Below are 16787 nucleotides of genomic sequence, written 5' to 3'. Positions count from 1 at the left end.
TTATATATAAGGTTTGTTGAAAGTCGCTAAGTACTCTACATTATAAAATACTGGATGAATAAAACCCGGATATGTGCACACCATCAGTTACACTTCCTCAAAGTCAAACACACAGTTTTTCAGCTTACCTTCCATTAGGAAAGTGGGTGCACTCAGCGACTGCCATGTGAATTATAAATTATAGAGCGCAGCAATCAGTTCTAGCTGAAATAATTGTCTTATTCTGTCAAACGTTTGATATAAAATTTTAGCGCTTAATGAGTAGATTATTACATCATTTTAAATATGATCAGTAATTACTTGAAATATTGAAAATGAATTGGCAACCTGCAACTGGAACAGGGTTCCGGGATTATCTTTTGATTGATATAATAGCTCTAGTGTGCAGAACTGAACATGTTGTCTCGATTTGAAATTGAGAGAGACCATTTGCCGAAGACCATTTTTGAGAACATTGCTTGCCATTTTATCTGTTGTTGTATGTATGTTTGCAATGATTACAATGCTAGTGACACTTGCAAAAAGAACTAATTCTTTATGTATGTAATGTATGTAGGTAACTCCAATTTTATATTGGTATTACGATCAGCAACTCATTGTGTTCGTAATTTATTAATTAAGGTTTCCATCAGTTTTCTGAAGATTTTCATTCATTCGCAAACTTTTACCTACGTTAGAAGCTACACTGTTATTAACAAAACATGAAATACAAAATGCTTAGTTACACAGATAATTTACGAGCAATCTGCGTGCACAGATTAGAGCAGTGCAGTAAATCTTTTATGACCTACGTGCATTAGTGATGTTCAATTGTTCATAATAGATGCGTTGTACACCAGTTCGATTAACACATGTTTTTTGTCTGTGTTGTGATTGTATTGGTACATTCAAAATCCGACAGACATCTTTAGTTGTTTATACATTCAAATTTGACTGGTGCCTTCAGTGTCTTTTCATATGTCAATGTGTGCTCTCCCTCCCTCCCTCCCTCCCACTCCCCCTCCCTCCCCCGCCCCCACCCCTTCCCCCTCCCGACTTCATAGTGTTAAAGTTAAATGCACAGATGCTGTATTGAGAAATGTCTTAGTCATTGTCATATTACTGTTATGCTTGGTCATCAGCTAACTGATTTACTGGATCGTAAACCATTTTTAAAAAGTAGAAAAAAATTTATTTAAATTTGAAGGGCTTGAGACCTTAAAAGTTAAGCACGATGACGGAATAAATTCGGTAAGACATTCATATTTTGCCCAAATAAGCGGAGTTACCACCTCAACAGATATTCAGGAACTCGAGAGATAGTGGCGTCTAGGTGCGTAGATTCGTCATGCGCTGCCTCGTGCAGAAAAATGCGTTACTACGTTCTTCCTACAAGAGGACAAAATCAGTCCCTAAGCTTACACACTACTTATCCTAAAGTATCCTAAGGACAAACTCACACACCCATGCCCGAGGGAGGACTCGAACCTCCGCCGGGACCAGCCGCACGAGGAACATTGCATGTCACGGTAATTGTTGACCGCTGGTGGCAACGAAAGGGATGTCTAGACTCGCAAGACTTGGTAATCACATTGCAATCATCGTAACATTTATGTGAACTTTCACAGGAAAAGCACCGATAAATTAAGATCAAAACCCTATCCATACCAATAGGTGCGTAGGGTCTTAGGAGTGCGCGCATCTGACACTTCAGCACATTTTCGTCGGCATGGGTGGAAGTTCCTCCTCTTTGCATGACACCTGTGTTACATTTTTACGTAACTCTGTGAGTACACATTCTTGCAGAAGGTGAGGCGACGTAACTCTTCCGTAAGAACGATAGTCAGTGGACCATTCCCAATTATGTGTTGGTAAAGGTTTCTATCTTATAAGCCCATCGATGAATTTCTAACTTTTTGAGATTGCTGTTGGTAATGGCGCGTCTGGGTACACACACTGGAGACAGTGAATACATTTTAACGTCTTAAACATCAGTTATACTTTCAATTATGGCAGTAATTCAGAAAGCATTACCTGATGTAAAGCAGTTGAAGTAAAACGCTTTTCAAGAAAACATGTGTGGAGTTGGTGAACCGCGTTAGTACACCGTTTCCGGGATTCTCGGAACTACCGGCTTGCATCGAATCCTCCCAGCGGATTAAGGAAGAGGGCCAGTGTGACGACCAGTCAGGCTGTGGGTTTTAGGCGGTTTCCCATGTCCTACCGGGTGAACAGGCCGACCGGGCTGCAAGTCGTGTCCCGCCTGTTACGCGATTCGCAAAAGCATTCACACACTTTAAGATGGGAGAACATCAGTCGCATACAGACGGGGTAGACGAATTCCGTCAGGGAGGAGGAGGGGTGGCAACAGGAAGGGCATCCGGCCACACACTGCCACTAACATTACCAAATCCCACCGAGCGAGGTGGCGCAGTCGTTAGCACACTGGACTCGCATTCTGGAGGACGACGGCTCAATCCCGCGTCCGGCCGTCCTGACTTAGGTTTTCAGTGATTTCCCTAGATCACTTCAGGCAAACGCCGGGATGGTTCCTTTGAAAGGGCACGGCCGATTTCCTTCCCCGTCCTTTCCTAACCCGAGCTTGCGCTCCGTCTCTAATGACTCTAATGACCTCGTTGTCGACGGGACGTTAAACACTAATTTCCTCCCCTCCTCCTCCCATTACCAAATCCAGACTAACCTGCCGGCCCTGTGAAGACACGGGGTAAGGCCAGGAAAAAGATGAAAATGAAAACCTTTTCACTTTATATTATTTAACACAGCGTCATCATATTTGTTTCACATTCACTGAATATTTTAGTTTAAAGGCGTTAATTCCATTCATTGTTTACTGGTGGAGAATAAATTATCACGAAAATGAACTACTCCTGTAGAAATGGAGTTGAACGATCTGATGGACAAATTATTTATTTTGGTACATAGTCATAGAATATGGTTGTTGAATTTGTCAGATGAAATTACAGCCTCAAACGCAGTGATATTTTTCAACCCAACTCAAGTGAAAGGCTAATAATGGAGCACTTCATGCATTTGTAAGTACACTGATCACAGTTGTTTCATAGAGCACAACATTTGCTCCGCTAGTAAGTTTTCGTTTTTTTTAGCGGGGTGGCGACTTTAGTCTGCAAAATCTGGAACATAGGGAATTATCAGTGAGTTCCGAAACACTCTGGGAATTACGAGGGACTCTAAAGAGAGTACAGCTGTTTGTTTTAGAACAAATGTTCAGAAATATTGTGCTAAAAATCACTGCGAGACTCTGTTCCGAAAACAATCGGTTGTGGAGTCGAAAATTCAAGGAGGTCATTGAATTGCTGTTACGTTTACTGCTCGACAGCCGCTACTTCGGGCCCGCTGACGACTCAGGAGGGTCTCAATTATTGTCGGTGGGGTCTTCGGTTTCAGATCGCTTTCCCTTCGCAAGAATTTGAGGGACAGAAAGTGTAGCTTGCGAATGTCATTAGCACAGAAACAAAGCTGGATTTTCTTAATTTTATAAAATGTGCATGAGGAGCTATTTTTATAGATCAGCGTTGAATGTCCAGGAATCATTTTACTAATTTCGGTACAAGTAGTTATTCGCCGACATTCTTCCAGTGTCATACGGCACATCAGAAATGATCCTAGTGTCAAAACCGTCAGATTTGAATCATGATAACGCGTCTTTGCTATCAACATATATTGATATTATGTTGGCCGGCCGCTGTGGCCGAGCGGTTCTAGGCACCTCAGTCCGGAACCGCGCTGCTGCTACGGTCGCAGGTTCGAATCCTTCCTCGGGCATGAATGTGTGTGATGTCCTTAGGTTAGTTAGGTTTAAGTAGTTCTAAGTTCTAGGGGACTGATGACCTCAGATGTTAATTCTCATAGTGCTTGGAGCCATTTGAACCATTTTATATTATGCTGCAGTAGCTGTGTTACAAAGTAATACGACTGAATATTATTTCTCGAACAACAAAAATCATAAATTTCGTACATTGTTTGTTTTCAGTCGTAGCTGAACTTGGAATAAACATTTAGTTGGTGATGGGGCAACCCAAAAATTTGCGGCCTTGAAAACTAGCAAAGTAAAACTTGCTTTCACATACAACAAAAACTGATTCCGGGAGAAATGAAATTTCAGCCTAGAAATCTTTTATTGAAGCAAAGTCACCGCCCTTTTTAAACACACGTGCTGTAAATGTTTAACACAAAAGAACGTCTGTTGCTGGAAATAAATTTTAGTTTGTTGGTTTTGTTATATTGGGTAATCTGGGGTAAATGTTGCAACTGTTAAAACCATAGAAATACGAGATAGGTGTTAGGTACTTACTTGGCATGGGCGGTGGTGGCATGGGCGGTGGTGGTGCCGGCGGCTTCAGTTGCACCATAATTGGAGGCGTCGGTGGAGCCTTCTTTGTCGGTGAGTCCATCTTCGTCTCCACTTTCCTGAGATTGGGCTGTTCCCACGGTACTTTGGGTTTCGGCGGGGGTTCTCTATTTATTTCGAGGGTAAGCTTCTCGCGCGGCTTGGGCGCCGGAGGCTCTTCCTTTTGCACCTGCACCGTCCTCTCCCTGGGTTTGGGCTCCTCTCTGTTGTTAGTGGGAAGTGAAGTCCGTTCTCTCGGCTTGGGCTCCTCCTTCGCTACCGGCCTGAGGTCGTCTCGCGCCGTGGCGATGCTAGAAGGCCCGTTCTCCTCCCTCGGAGGGGCAGAGCGCTGTCGCGATTCGAGCTGTATGGGGCGCACCCGTGGCTCCTGGCCAATGGAGTCCTGCCGCTGGAGCCTGCTGAGGCGCGGCACGTGCTCCAGCTGCTCCTTGGCGAGGCGCAGCTGCTCCTTGGTGGACGCCGCCGCGTTGATCACGTCCTGCCGCAGCCTCTGCTCCGGCGTCGAGACCTTCCTGGTGGGAGGCCCCGGCGGAGCGGAGGCCTGCTCGGGCGTCGACGTCTTTCTCGGCGGGCCCGGCGGTTGGGGCGTCGCCGTCGTCGTTGTCGTCGCCACGGTGCTTGCCGGGCGAGTAGGCGACAGACCGTTCTCTCGCGGCTGCGATGGAATGATGGTTATCTTGCTCTGCTTGCGCACAGGGCTTTGCTGTGGCTGCTGTTGCTGTTGCGGCTGTCCAGTCGGTGGAGTCTGTTGCTGCGTCTTGTTCTGCAGCGGCTGCTGCTGCACCTTGTTCGGAACTGGTTGCGGTTGCGATTGTGGTTGCTGTTGCTGCACCTTGTTCTGGGCTGGCTGTGGTGGTTGATGTTGTTGAGCCCTGTTCTGGGCTGGCTGTGGTGGTTGATGTTGTTGAGCCCTGTTCTGGGCTGGCTGTGGTGGTTGGTGTTGTTGAGCCTTGTTCTGGGCAGGTTGTGGTGGTTGATGTTGTTGAGCCTTGTTCTGGGCAGGTTGTGGTGGTTGATGTTGTTGAGCCTTGTTCTGGGCAGGTTGTGGTGGTTGATGCTGCTGTTGTGCCTTGTTCTGGACTGGTTGTGCCGGCTGATGCTGCTGGGCCTTGTTCTGGGGTGGTTGTTGCTGCTGTATCTTATTCTGGACTGGTTGCTGCTGTTGTTGCTGCTGCTGCTGTTGCTGCTGCTGCGGCGGCTGGGTAGTTCTGTTCTGGGCTTGCAGTATTTGCGGCTGCGGTTGAGGCTGCCGCGGCGAGTTGTGTTGCGGCTGTGGCGCCGGCCTCGGTTCCTCCCTGTTGGACGCCGGAAGTGAAGTCCTGTCCCTGGGCCGGGGCTCCTCCCTCGTTATAGGGACGACTTTCTCCTTGGGCCTGGGCTCCTCCCTCACGATGGGCACCGTCCTCTCCTTGGGCGGCTGCTGCTGCTGCGGTGGCGGCTGCTTGGCAGTGGCAGGTGCGGCGGCGTTGGCGGTGTTGTGGGTGACGGGCGGCGGCTGCGGACCGTCTGCGAACAGGAAGGGAAGGCGCATAGCGCGCGGGCCGTGACTGGAGCGCCAGCTGCTAGCTGCCGCGCGCGGCGTCGCCGCGGCTCGCCTCGTCTCGCCGCAGTTCGGCTCGCCTGGCTAACTGGCCGGCCGCCAGCACCGCCCCCCGCCCCCCCACCTGTACCTCCTCACTGTGTTGTTGTTTGCCTCTGGCAGAGCGCGCCGCGACGCCCCGTGCTGCCCATCCAGATAGGGGGTGTCGCCTCTCGTCCTGTAGGGCGCGGGGCGTTGTGGGCGGATATGCCGCGGCTAATTAGCATAAAACCAACCACGTTTCTGTGTACGTGTGGCTCGCTGGCTAACAAGGGCAGCGTTCACCTAACTGATCGCCGATTTTATTCATTCTTTCGCAGGGCTATAGTCCACACTTGGCTGTAACAAATTCTGCTCTAGTACAATGCGCTTCTATGGCTTTTTCGAGGAATCCACGCTCAAGGTTTCACGAACCGTTGAATACTGTATTAGAACAACAGCGTTAATAAAACCGTATAAGGCGACAAACTACAGGCCGACCCTTACTAACTTGGAGTCACGTAGTTTACTGTATTTTTTCTGAAATTCCACCAAATACTTGCATCAGTACAAATAATTGTTTCTTCCGAAAGGAGCTATAATACTAGCGATAATCATTTTGGTACGTTCGTGGTGAGTTATAATAAGAATTCTTAATGAAATTAACATTTACTTTTCGACACATTAATGCTCCCTGCTCAGAACCTGGTACTTTCTTGTTTTTACTGCCGACAATAACATTTATTTTTTGACATGTGGTTCATAATGTACATTAGAATCTAGATTCTCATTTATGTGGCTGGCTAGGAAAGGTGTACTGCCTCCATTGGTGACACGCCTATACTGATGAACCAAAACATTATGACCGTTCGGTGACGTTGCGGGCACCTGATGGTATAAAAAAAGTGCGTAAGCCGAGCTGAGACGAATGGGAAAGAAGTCTGTCGACTGTATGGACCGCAAATGGGGAAATCGACAGACATAAGGGGGCAGATTTTAATGATCCGGGCCTTGGAAACGAGCATACCGCACGCAACGAAGCTAATAGACTGTACATATGCTGCTTTCGTGAGTACCAGTGGAAAGTGGTTGGAAGAGTAAAGAAGGCACGAGTTGGCGACAAGACAATCTGCGTACACGCCTCACCTCGGAATGGGGAGGTTGTAGGCTTCTTGGTTCTGTGAAGTGCGATAGGCGGCGATTTGTGGTAGATCTGACAACAGAGTACAAGTGTTTCGGAAGACACCGTTCAGCGCACGTCTGCAGCATACGAGTTCCCATGCTGACCCTACGGCATTATCAGGTAAGATTGCAGTCGACACGGAATCATCGAGGTTGAACCTTAGATTAGTCGTGAGGTGTCGCCTAGTCGAATGAGTCACGTTTCTTGTTAAAGGAGGCCGGTGGCCGTGTCTGGATACGCCGTCATGCGAGCGAATGACTGCTCGAAACATGCAGGCCGGAGCGGACACCGTTGTGCTACGGAGGACATTCACCTGTGCTCCCGCCGTGACAGCTTTTGACTACGTGAACATGATTGAGAACCACACACACCCCTTCATGCTTGATCTGATGTGTACCCCGTCGGCGATGAAATGTCCGGCTGGATAACTGACTGTGTTGTAAATCCAGAATCGTGCTAGAGGTCTGTGGTGTAAGACTGTGAATTCACATTGATATCTTGAGGACAAAACTCGACGAAACACATCCGGTACGCTATCAGGCGCCAGCTCACAGCGCGCAAACCACCGGTCTGTAATTTACGGGAGTTGCGTGGCCTTTGCGCAAATATCTGGTGCCACATACCTCAGCAAAACAACCAAGAACTTGTCGACTCCATGCCATTCAAAATCCCTCCTGTACAGCGTTCCGTTTTTGCACAAATTTTCTATTAAGCTGGTAGTCATAATGTTTTGGCATCTCAGTGCACAGGCCGGTCGGAGTGGCCGAGCGGTTCTAGGCGCTACAGTTTGGAACCGCGCGACCGCTACGGTCGCAGGTTCGAATCCTGCCTCGGGCATGGATGTGTGTGATGTCCGTAGGTTAGTTAGGTTTAAGTAGTTCTAAGTTGTTGGTGACATAACCTCAGAAGTTAAGTCCCATAGTGCTCAGAGCCATTTGAACCATCTCAGTGTACAGGGTGCTTCAGCTGCCCCCACCTGTGGGTTTTACGCAACCCGCAACATCTTCGAATACCACGCGCAAGACTTTCATATCCTCTCCCTCGATACATGCAAACTATATGTTCTGTACAAAAAATGAATAGGACCTTTTCGTGGGATATTTGATGTAGTTAAGTTTTATAATCGGATACGTTTTCGCTAGAGGCCGTTGTTTTCGAATTATTCAAGAAAAACATACAAAAGTGACCTTCAAACGCGTTTTTCTTGAATATGTGCCTCAAGCGTCAACGTATCCCAGTATGAAGTTTCACCACATTAAATTTCCTCTAAAACCATCCTGTGCATTTCTTCTATAGGACTAACACTTTGCGTGTAGCGAATTAGAGACAATAGAAATCACACACTTGTGCTGGCACAGTTATTATGACAGCAGAGCTAAGTGACTCCCAGAATATAAGCCATAGAACAGTATCTTGCATGCTGAAAGAGAAACAGGTGTTGTACGTGAAAGAAAATAAAATTATAAAGTAAGATCACATATAGAGGAAGACTCACATAGCGTTTAAACTGCTGGCTACGATTTCTTCAACCACTCCTGCGAATATAATCCTTCTGGCGCTGGGTTGGTGTAGCACATGTTTGACTTTGTTCGTACTGCTATTGAGCCCTTCCTCCTCCAGGAGTCACTTCCACATCCCCGAATGGGAGGTCAGCATATTGAAGCAAGCGATAGCACACAAAAGCCTAGCGCTTTCGTGTATGGTTACTACGACTCACTTTTGTGTCTGCTAAGCTACTGAAGCTAATTTGTTTCTCAGATTGAAACTATTTACTCTTTTTTTTAACCTCTTTCCAGGACTCTCGAAATTTGAAGGACTGCCATAAAACTTTAAAATTTGCAGTGATATCTTGAGAAAAATTTTGCGAGCGTAAGCTTTCGCGGCTACCAGTAAATCTTTTCCGGGTATGTGACTCTGTTGCAATATTGTTATGAAGACGACACGATTGTGTTCTTCATTTGTGTGGCCATAATACGCTGAAGCGCCAAAGAAACCGGTATAGGCATGCGTGTTCAAATACAGAAATACGCAAACAGGCCAAACACGGCGCTGCGGTCGGCAACGCCTACGTAGTGTCTGGCGCAGTTGTTAGATCCATTGCTGCTGCTACAATGGCAGCTTATCGAGATTTACGTAAGTTTGAACGTGGTGTTATAGTCGGCGCATGATCGATGGGACACAGCATCTCCGAGGTACCGAAGAAGTGGGGTTTTCCAGTACGACCATTTCACGAGTGTACCGTGAATATCAGGATTCTGCTAAAACATCAAATCCCCGACATCTCTGCGGCCGGAAAAAGATCCTGCAAGAACGGGAGCAACGACGACCGAAGAAAATCGTTCAATATGACACAAGTGCAGCCCTTCCGCAAATTGCTGGATACTCGTATTTCAGTGCTAGGCCATCAAAAAGTGTCAGCGTGCGAACCATTCAACGAAACATCATCGGTATGGGCTTCCGGAACAGAAGGCCCACTCGTTTACCCCTGATGACTGCACGACATAAAGCTTTACTTCTAACCTGGGTCCGTCAACACCGACATTGGACTGTTGATGACTGGAAGCATATTACCTGGTCGGACGAGTCTCGTTTCAAATTTTATCGAGCGGTGTACGGGTATGGAGACAGCCTTATGAATGTTTGGGCCCTGCATGTCAGCAGGGAACTGTTCAAGCTGGTGGAGGCTCTGTGATGATATGGGACCCCTGATACGTCTAGATACAACTCCGACAGCTGACACGTACTTAAGCATCCTGTCTGATCACCTGCATCTCTTCATTTCCATTGTGCATTCCGACGGACTTGGGCAATTCCAGCAGGAATTACAGGCCCATATCACTAACGTCGATTTGCACTAGGGTTTTGGAACGCATACTGTATTCGAAAATAATAAATTCGAACACTATGAATTACCTCGAAGAAAACGATTTATTGACACAGCACGGATTCAGAAAATATCGTTCTTGTGAAACACAACTAGCTCTTTATACTCATGAAGTAATGCGTGCTATCGACAGGGGATGTCAAATTGACTCCATATTTTTAGATTTCCAGAAGGCTTTCGACACCGTTACTCACAAGCGTATCCTAACCAAACTGTGTGCCTATGGAATATCGCCTCAGTTGTGCGACTGGATTCGTGATTTCCTGTCGGAAAGGTCACAGTTCATAGTAATAGACGAAAGTCATCGAGTAAAACAGAAGTAATATCCGGCGTTCCCCAAGAAAGTGTTACAGGCCCTCTATTGTTCCTGATCTATATGAACGACATAGGAGACAATCTGAGTAGCCGTATTAGATTGTTGGAGATGATGCTGTCATTTACCGTCTTTTAAAGTCATCAGATGACCAAAACGAATTGTAAAATGATTTAGATAAGATATCTGTGTGTTGTAAAAAGTGGCAATTGACACTGAATAAAGAAAAGTGTGAAGTTATTCACACGAGTACTAAAAGAAATCCGATAAATTTCGATTACTTGATAAGTCACATAAACCTGAAGACTGTAAATTCAACTAAATACTTAGGGATTACACTTACAAATAACCTAAATTGGAACGATCACGTAGATAGTGTTTAGGGATTACAAATAGAAGTAACCTGAATTGGAACGATCACATAGTGTTGTGCGTAGAGCAAACCAAAGACTGCGATTCATTGGCAGAACACTCAGAAGGAGCAACAGGTCCACTAAAGAGACTGCTTACACCACGCTTGTCCGTCTTATTCTGGAGTATTGCTGTGCTTTGTGGGATCCGCATCAGGTGGGACTGACGGATGACATTGAAAAAGTTCAAAGAAGGGCAGCTCGTTTTGTATTATTGCGAAATACGGGAGATAGTGCCACAGACACGATACGTCAATTGCAGTAGCAATCATTAAAACAAAGGCGTTTTTCGTTGCGGCTGGATCTTCTCGTGAAATTTCAATCACCAGTTTCCTCCTCCGACTGCGAAAACATTCTGTTGGCACCCACCTACATAGGGAGAAATGATCATCACGATAAAATAAGAGAAATCAGGGCTCGCACTGAAAAATTTGAGTGCTCGTTTTTCCCGCGCGCCGTTCGTGAGTGGAACGGTAGAGAGACAGCTTGAAGGTGGTTCATTGAACCCTCTGCCAGGCACTTTATTGTGAATAGCAGAGTAATCACGTAGATATAGGACAATGTGACACACCACAGGTCCAGAATTGCTACACTGTGGCGGCAGGAAGGAATCGTTTTGAGTGTAAACACTTCCACTGGCCACCAGACTCCCCAGACATGAACATTATTGAGCATATCTGGGATGCCTTACAAAGTGCTGTTCAGAATAGATCTCCACCCCCTCGTACAGTACTTCAGACATTAGTCGAGTCCATGCCACGTAGTGTTGCGGCACTTCCGCGTGCTCGGTGTACCATTTTCTTTGGCACTTCAGTGTATACCACATCAAGAAATGTGTAGTGCTGCATACACAGACGGAATTTAATAAATACTTTAAGTAAAACATCCTAGTATGTTTTTTTTCGTTTACAACTGTGCTAGTAAAATGTGAGGCGGAAATTTTGAAACATGCACTCAAATGTCCCCAGTAGGACATATTGGAGTACGTAGGACAACAACATACAGTTCCCTCGCGGCAGAAAACGTGAATCAGGAACCATGTAAAATAGCTATTGATTATGCATTATAAACAAAGGAGATGAAACTCATGTGGCAGAGATCTAATGAGCCTTTTCTGTAGTCGCTTATTTGGATCTCAGAAACTATGAAGGTAATTGCATGTAGCACAAGCCAATGTCCTCAGTGCAGTTCCTTCCCTGTTGTGCAGTGTTCGAAAGGTAGTGCGGATGAAACTGGAATTGATGTTCTTTTGTGTGTAGACTGTGTCAACATTCAAATCAATACCAAGTTTGAGACCTCTCTGGCACTATTAAGATGTGCACAGTTTCCTTTAAAAAAAAAAAATCCCCAGTTCTCCATTATTTCTACAGACAAAATTGACGAACATTTGCCATAAAAAAATTCGAACCCGTATATCCTAATGCAAACTTGTTTCGGTAACTTCGTAAATGCCAAAGGTTGGAACTTTTGTCAGTCGTTAAGAGATGGAGTGACGCTTCATGTGCTTAGGTGTGAGGATGGTAGTGCATATTACTAGTAGTGACTAAGTCTGGATTTAGAATAAATCAAAGAATGAGGGAATATTAAGCAGCAGCAAAAATGAGATCAGCGATAAACTTAACATCTGAGTTGGGAATCACTTATAGGCGAGGCGAAGGAACTTAGCAACATTGGAGGCAAATTAAAGTGCGACGGACGAAACAAGGCTGATACTGGAAGTACACTAGTACGGGCAGAGAGAGCTGTCCTCGCCAAAAGAAGTCTGCTAGTATCAACGTAGGCCTTGTTTTCAGAAAGAAATTTCTAGCAATGTACGTTTGGAGCACACCGCAACACTGTGTGGAAGTGGATCATGGACTGTAGGAAAACAGGGAAAGAAGAACAGATCTCGACGCTGATCTGCTTACTGTAGTCGTGCCTTGAGCGCCCGCTCAACCTCCCACTTGCCTCCCTTATCAAACTAATTATTCCATGTTGCCCCACGATGCTTCCATACTAGCCACGATTTATCTAGTTTTCCCGTACGATACAGCGTCGTCACCAAACAGCCGCAGATTGCTGCTCATCCTATACAACAGATTATTTGTGTACATACTGAACAAGAGCGGTCCTATCAGACTCCACTGGCGAACTCCTCGCGATACCTTCGTCTCCGATGAACATCCGCCGTCCAGAACAACGCACTACATACGTAAGCTCAAACCCTCGTCGACAGTGCGGCGTCAGACTGTGTCAAACGCTTTCCGGAAATCTAGAGATATGATGTGATGTTTGAAACTTTCCCGGCGTACTGATTGTTCCATAAAAACCCGGGAGAACTGCCGTAGGTGAGTAAAATCTTGCCACGATGTTTCGGCACAAAGTCTTTTGGCCATCTTCAGGTGAGTACAGCTGTAGAAGTACTGACGAATACGCGCTATTTAAAGCCAAAGGGTGCTGCATAGCGCATGCGCTGCGCATGTATTGTTTAGCGTGCGCGTTCACAACTCCGTACGCTGCGCCTGGCGCCCTCCGCGGTCAAAACTTGGCATTTCGATATCAGATCGATCTTCATCTTTGTACCGATAACTATAGAGATATGATGTTTGCGTGTCGCCGTCGTCAGTGGGTCCCAGGATGTGTTAAAAAGAATGAGCTCAGACTAGCCCAGGTAATTTTCCGTATTAACTAAACTCCAGATAAATACTTTCAGAAAAGATTTTCAAACACTAAAATTTATAACAGATGGTAAAATATTTCTCTCTTATGGGAACTTCTTTCCTGATATTGCCATTCGGCACTTTGTATTGTCTCTACTCCGGCTGTTGTCATTTATTTAGCTGCCCAAATAACAAAACTAATATTCTACTTTACTGTATCGTTTACCGTAGAGGAAAAACAATATTTGTAACATTTGTAGGGTAAGACTGAGGTCGGAAAATATCCGCTAAACCGCCGCACGGATCTCGCCCGTGTCTCGACCACCTCCCTGCCTCACAGTCTATCGCGGTTCGCGTTAGGTTGCACGAGTAGTCGAGCAGAAGACTGATAAGCAGAGGGCTGGCGCGCGCTTGCCTGCGACGGGCGGCTTGGGCCTGGTGAGGCTGTCCCTGCGCGCGGCCAGCGTCCAGGGCGCGGCCTGCACGGAGTTGCTGGCCGCCGCCTCCTTGACCCACGGCGGCCGGAACGACGCCCTGGCGCCCGGCGTCTGCGGCTGCTGGCCGGCCGGCGGCGGGGCGCCGCCGTCGCCGCCCCCGCCCCCGCTGCCGACTCCCTGCCGCTGCTGCGGCGGCTGGTGCAGGATGGGCATCGGCGCGATGTAGATCGGCGGCCTGCAATCGAAAAGAAAACCAACATATTTAAAGACAATTTGAGGACAACAACACACACAGACTCACCCATGCCCGAGCGAGTACTCGAACCTCCGACGCGGAGAACCGCACGGACCGTGAAAAGGCGCCTCAGACGACACGGTTACCCCTTGTGGCTACATATAAATGATGCAGTGGATTAAGTCAGGAGCTCCGTGAGCCTACATGTGGATGATAGTATTGTGTGCAGGAACTTTGCAACTCCAGAAAACTGTAGTGAAATGCAGGAAGACCCGCAGGCGAATGATAATCGATGCAGGGAGTGGCAATTGTCCCTTAATGTAATGTATTTACATAAGCAGGTGGAGACGTACAGGTACTTTCAATTACACTACTGGGGACAAGTCATTGGAAGCACTACCGACCATATAATAACCAGGGGTATCCATCCGCAGCAATTTAAAGTGAACGATGTAAATTTAGTAGTGGGAAAGGTAGAGGGCGTCGGGCTCAGATTTGTTGGAAGGATAATAAGGAAATGTAATACGTTTAAAGACAAAAAAGACACACTACAACGGAATTATCCGAATGGTACGGAAATCAGTAGACGTGATGTATATGTACAGACAAATGATTACAGTTTTGGAAAAAGTGACTGATATATTCAGAAGAAACAGGTTCACAAATTGAGCAAGTTGATAACACGTTGGTCCAACTTTGGCCCTTATGCAAGCACTTATTCGGCTTAGCACTGTTTTACAGAGTTATTGGATGTCCTCCTGAGGGATATCGTGCCAGATTCTATCCAACTGGTGTGTTAGATAGTCGAAATCCCGAACTGCTTGGAGGGGCCTGCTCACAATGAATCAAACGTTCTCAGTTTGGGAGATATCCGGTAACATTGCTCTCGAGGGTAGGGTTTGGCAAGCTCGAAGACAAGCAGTAGCAACCCTTGCCGTGTGCTGCGGACATTATGTTGCTGTAATGTAAGCCCAGGATGGCTTGCCATAAAGAGCAACAAAACGGGGCTTAGAATATCGTCGACGCTGTCCTGCAAGGGTGCCGCGAATTACAACCAAAGGGGTCCTGCTGCGAAAAGAGATGGCAACGCTGACCAGCACTCCTGGTTGTCGGGCCGTGTAGTGGGTGACAAACAGTCAGGTCGGTAATCCACCGCTTTCCGGGGGGGCCTTCAGACACGTCTTCGGCCTGGAATCTGATTGACTAGAGAATAATTGTTTTCACTGATGAATGCCTGTTCGAACTGATTCCCGACGACCAGTTAAGACGTGTCTGGAGAAACCACAGATTGTGGTAGGATACTGACGCTGAATGTTGCCTTCCATGTGCACTGACAACCGGAGGGATGATATGGGGTGCCATTTCATTCATAGCAGGACCCCTTTTGTTGTCATCTGCAGCACCCTTTCATCAGAGAGGTACGTCGACGATATTGTACGGTCCGCTTGTTGCCCTTCGTGGCAAGCCATCTTGGACTTACAGTTCAGTCTGATAATGGCCGCCCGCGCACGGCGAGAGTTTCTACTGCCTGTCTTCGTGCTTGCCAAACCCTACCTTGACCAGCAAGGTCGTCGGATCTCCCCCCAATTGAGGTGTAGAGAGTTATAGTGAGAGCCTTCCAACCCACTCGAGATTTTGACGATCCAAGCGCCAAATGGACAGAATTTGGCACGCTATTCCTTGTCGTTACACTTTAAATCTCTCCGCAAACATACTTCCAAACATTTAGTGGATGTGACTGCTTCCAATGATTTTTCTGTAATCATACGATACGGATATTCGTGCCTGTTTATGAGCAGGCCGTTACATTGGTTTATGCAGAGGATAAATTGTCAATCGCTGTACCAAGTGTCAATCCTCCGCTGGTGTTTGTACATTTCGCTACAATTTTCTAGCGCTGCGACGTCCCTTTATGCAGCAGACTCATTCGTGAAATACCTCACGGAATTTCCTACGTTATCCAGTAGGTCGTTTATATACGGCAGTGCGGAACTGTATCGAATGCCTTCAGGAAGTCAAGTATCTACCTAGGCGCCTGTATCTGTTGCTTCCTCTTTCTCGTGGAGAACAGAGCGAGCTGAGTTTCATACGATCGTTGCTTTCGGAACCGATGTCGGTTCCTACAAAGGAGATTTTCGGCCTCCAAAAATTTCATAGTACGCGAGCATAAAACATGTTCCGAAATTCTGCAACAGACTGACGTCAGAAGTATAGGCGTATAGTTTTGTGCGGTTGTGGAATGATTTGTGCTTTACCCCCATCATCAAGAACGCTTAGCTCCTCCAGTGACACACGGCTGATACACAGTGGCACACGGCTGCTAGAAGGATGACAAGTTCTTCCACATAGTCGGTGCAGAATCATATTGGCATCCCGTCAGATCCAGCGAACTATCTGTTGAGCGATTTCAGTTTCTTTTTTAGCCCATGGTCACGCATTTCCTTATGTCATTTTGAAGTTCGTACGACGATTTAAAGGAGGAACTTCAGTGCTACGTTCCTCAGTGAAACTGTTTCGAAAAAAGGAGTTAGTGTTTCCGTTTTCTCTCTCTCATTTTCCGTTTCGTTGCTAATATGGTCACAGAGAGTATGGCCAGATCACTTCGATCTGCTTACCGATTTAATATAAGACCAAAACTTCTCAGGAGTTTCTGTTACGTTGGTAGATATATTTTATTTTCGAATTCTTTGAGCGCCTCATGCCTGTGTCTCCTTACAATAGTTTTGGCTTCGTTTGGTTTTTATTTGTCTGTGAGTCTT

General features: G+C 46.5%; 2 protein-coding genes across 11 annotated transcripts in view; one reads left to right on the top strand and one right to left on the bottom strand.

Annotated features, from left to right (window-relative positions):
- LOC126419883 (trichoplein keratin filament-binding protein) overlaps positions 1–16787 on the top strand; it is a 791911-nt gene that overhangs the window by 137930 nt on the left and 637194 nt on the right. The window lies entirely within an intron of this gene.
- Positions 1–16787, bottom strand: part of LOC126419882 (protein piccolo-like) — a 225270-nt gene that overhangs the window by 104907 nt on the left and 103576 nt on the right. For 2 of the 4 annotated variants that reach the window (XM_050087135.1, XM_050087132.1), the window contains 2 exons: positions 13772–14028; positions 4313–5875 (listed from right to left, as the gene is read on the bottom strand). In XM_050087135.1, coding sequence (XP_049943092.1) covers positions 4313–5875; positions 13772–14006 — 1798 coding nt within the window. In that variant the 5' untranslated portion in view covers positions 14007–14028. The remainder of the gene's footprint in view (positions 1–4312; positions 5876–13771; positions 14029–16787) is intronic. The other 2 variants (XM_050087133.1, XM_050087134.1) reach the window with 2 other exon arrangements.

Source organism: Schistocerca serialis, chromosome 9 (genome assembly GCF_023864345.2).
Source record: "Schistocerca serialis cubense isolate TAMUIC-IGC-003099 chromosome 9, iqSchSeri2.2, whole genome shotgun sequence".
Taxonomy (NCBI): Eukaryota; Metazoa; Arthropoda; class Insecta; order Orthoptera; family Acrididae; genus Schistocerca; species Schistocerca serialis.
Note: the sequence above shows the minus strand (reverse complement) of the source record. Positions and strands in the feature narration are given on the sequence as shown.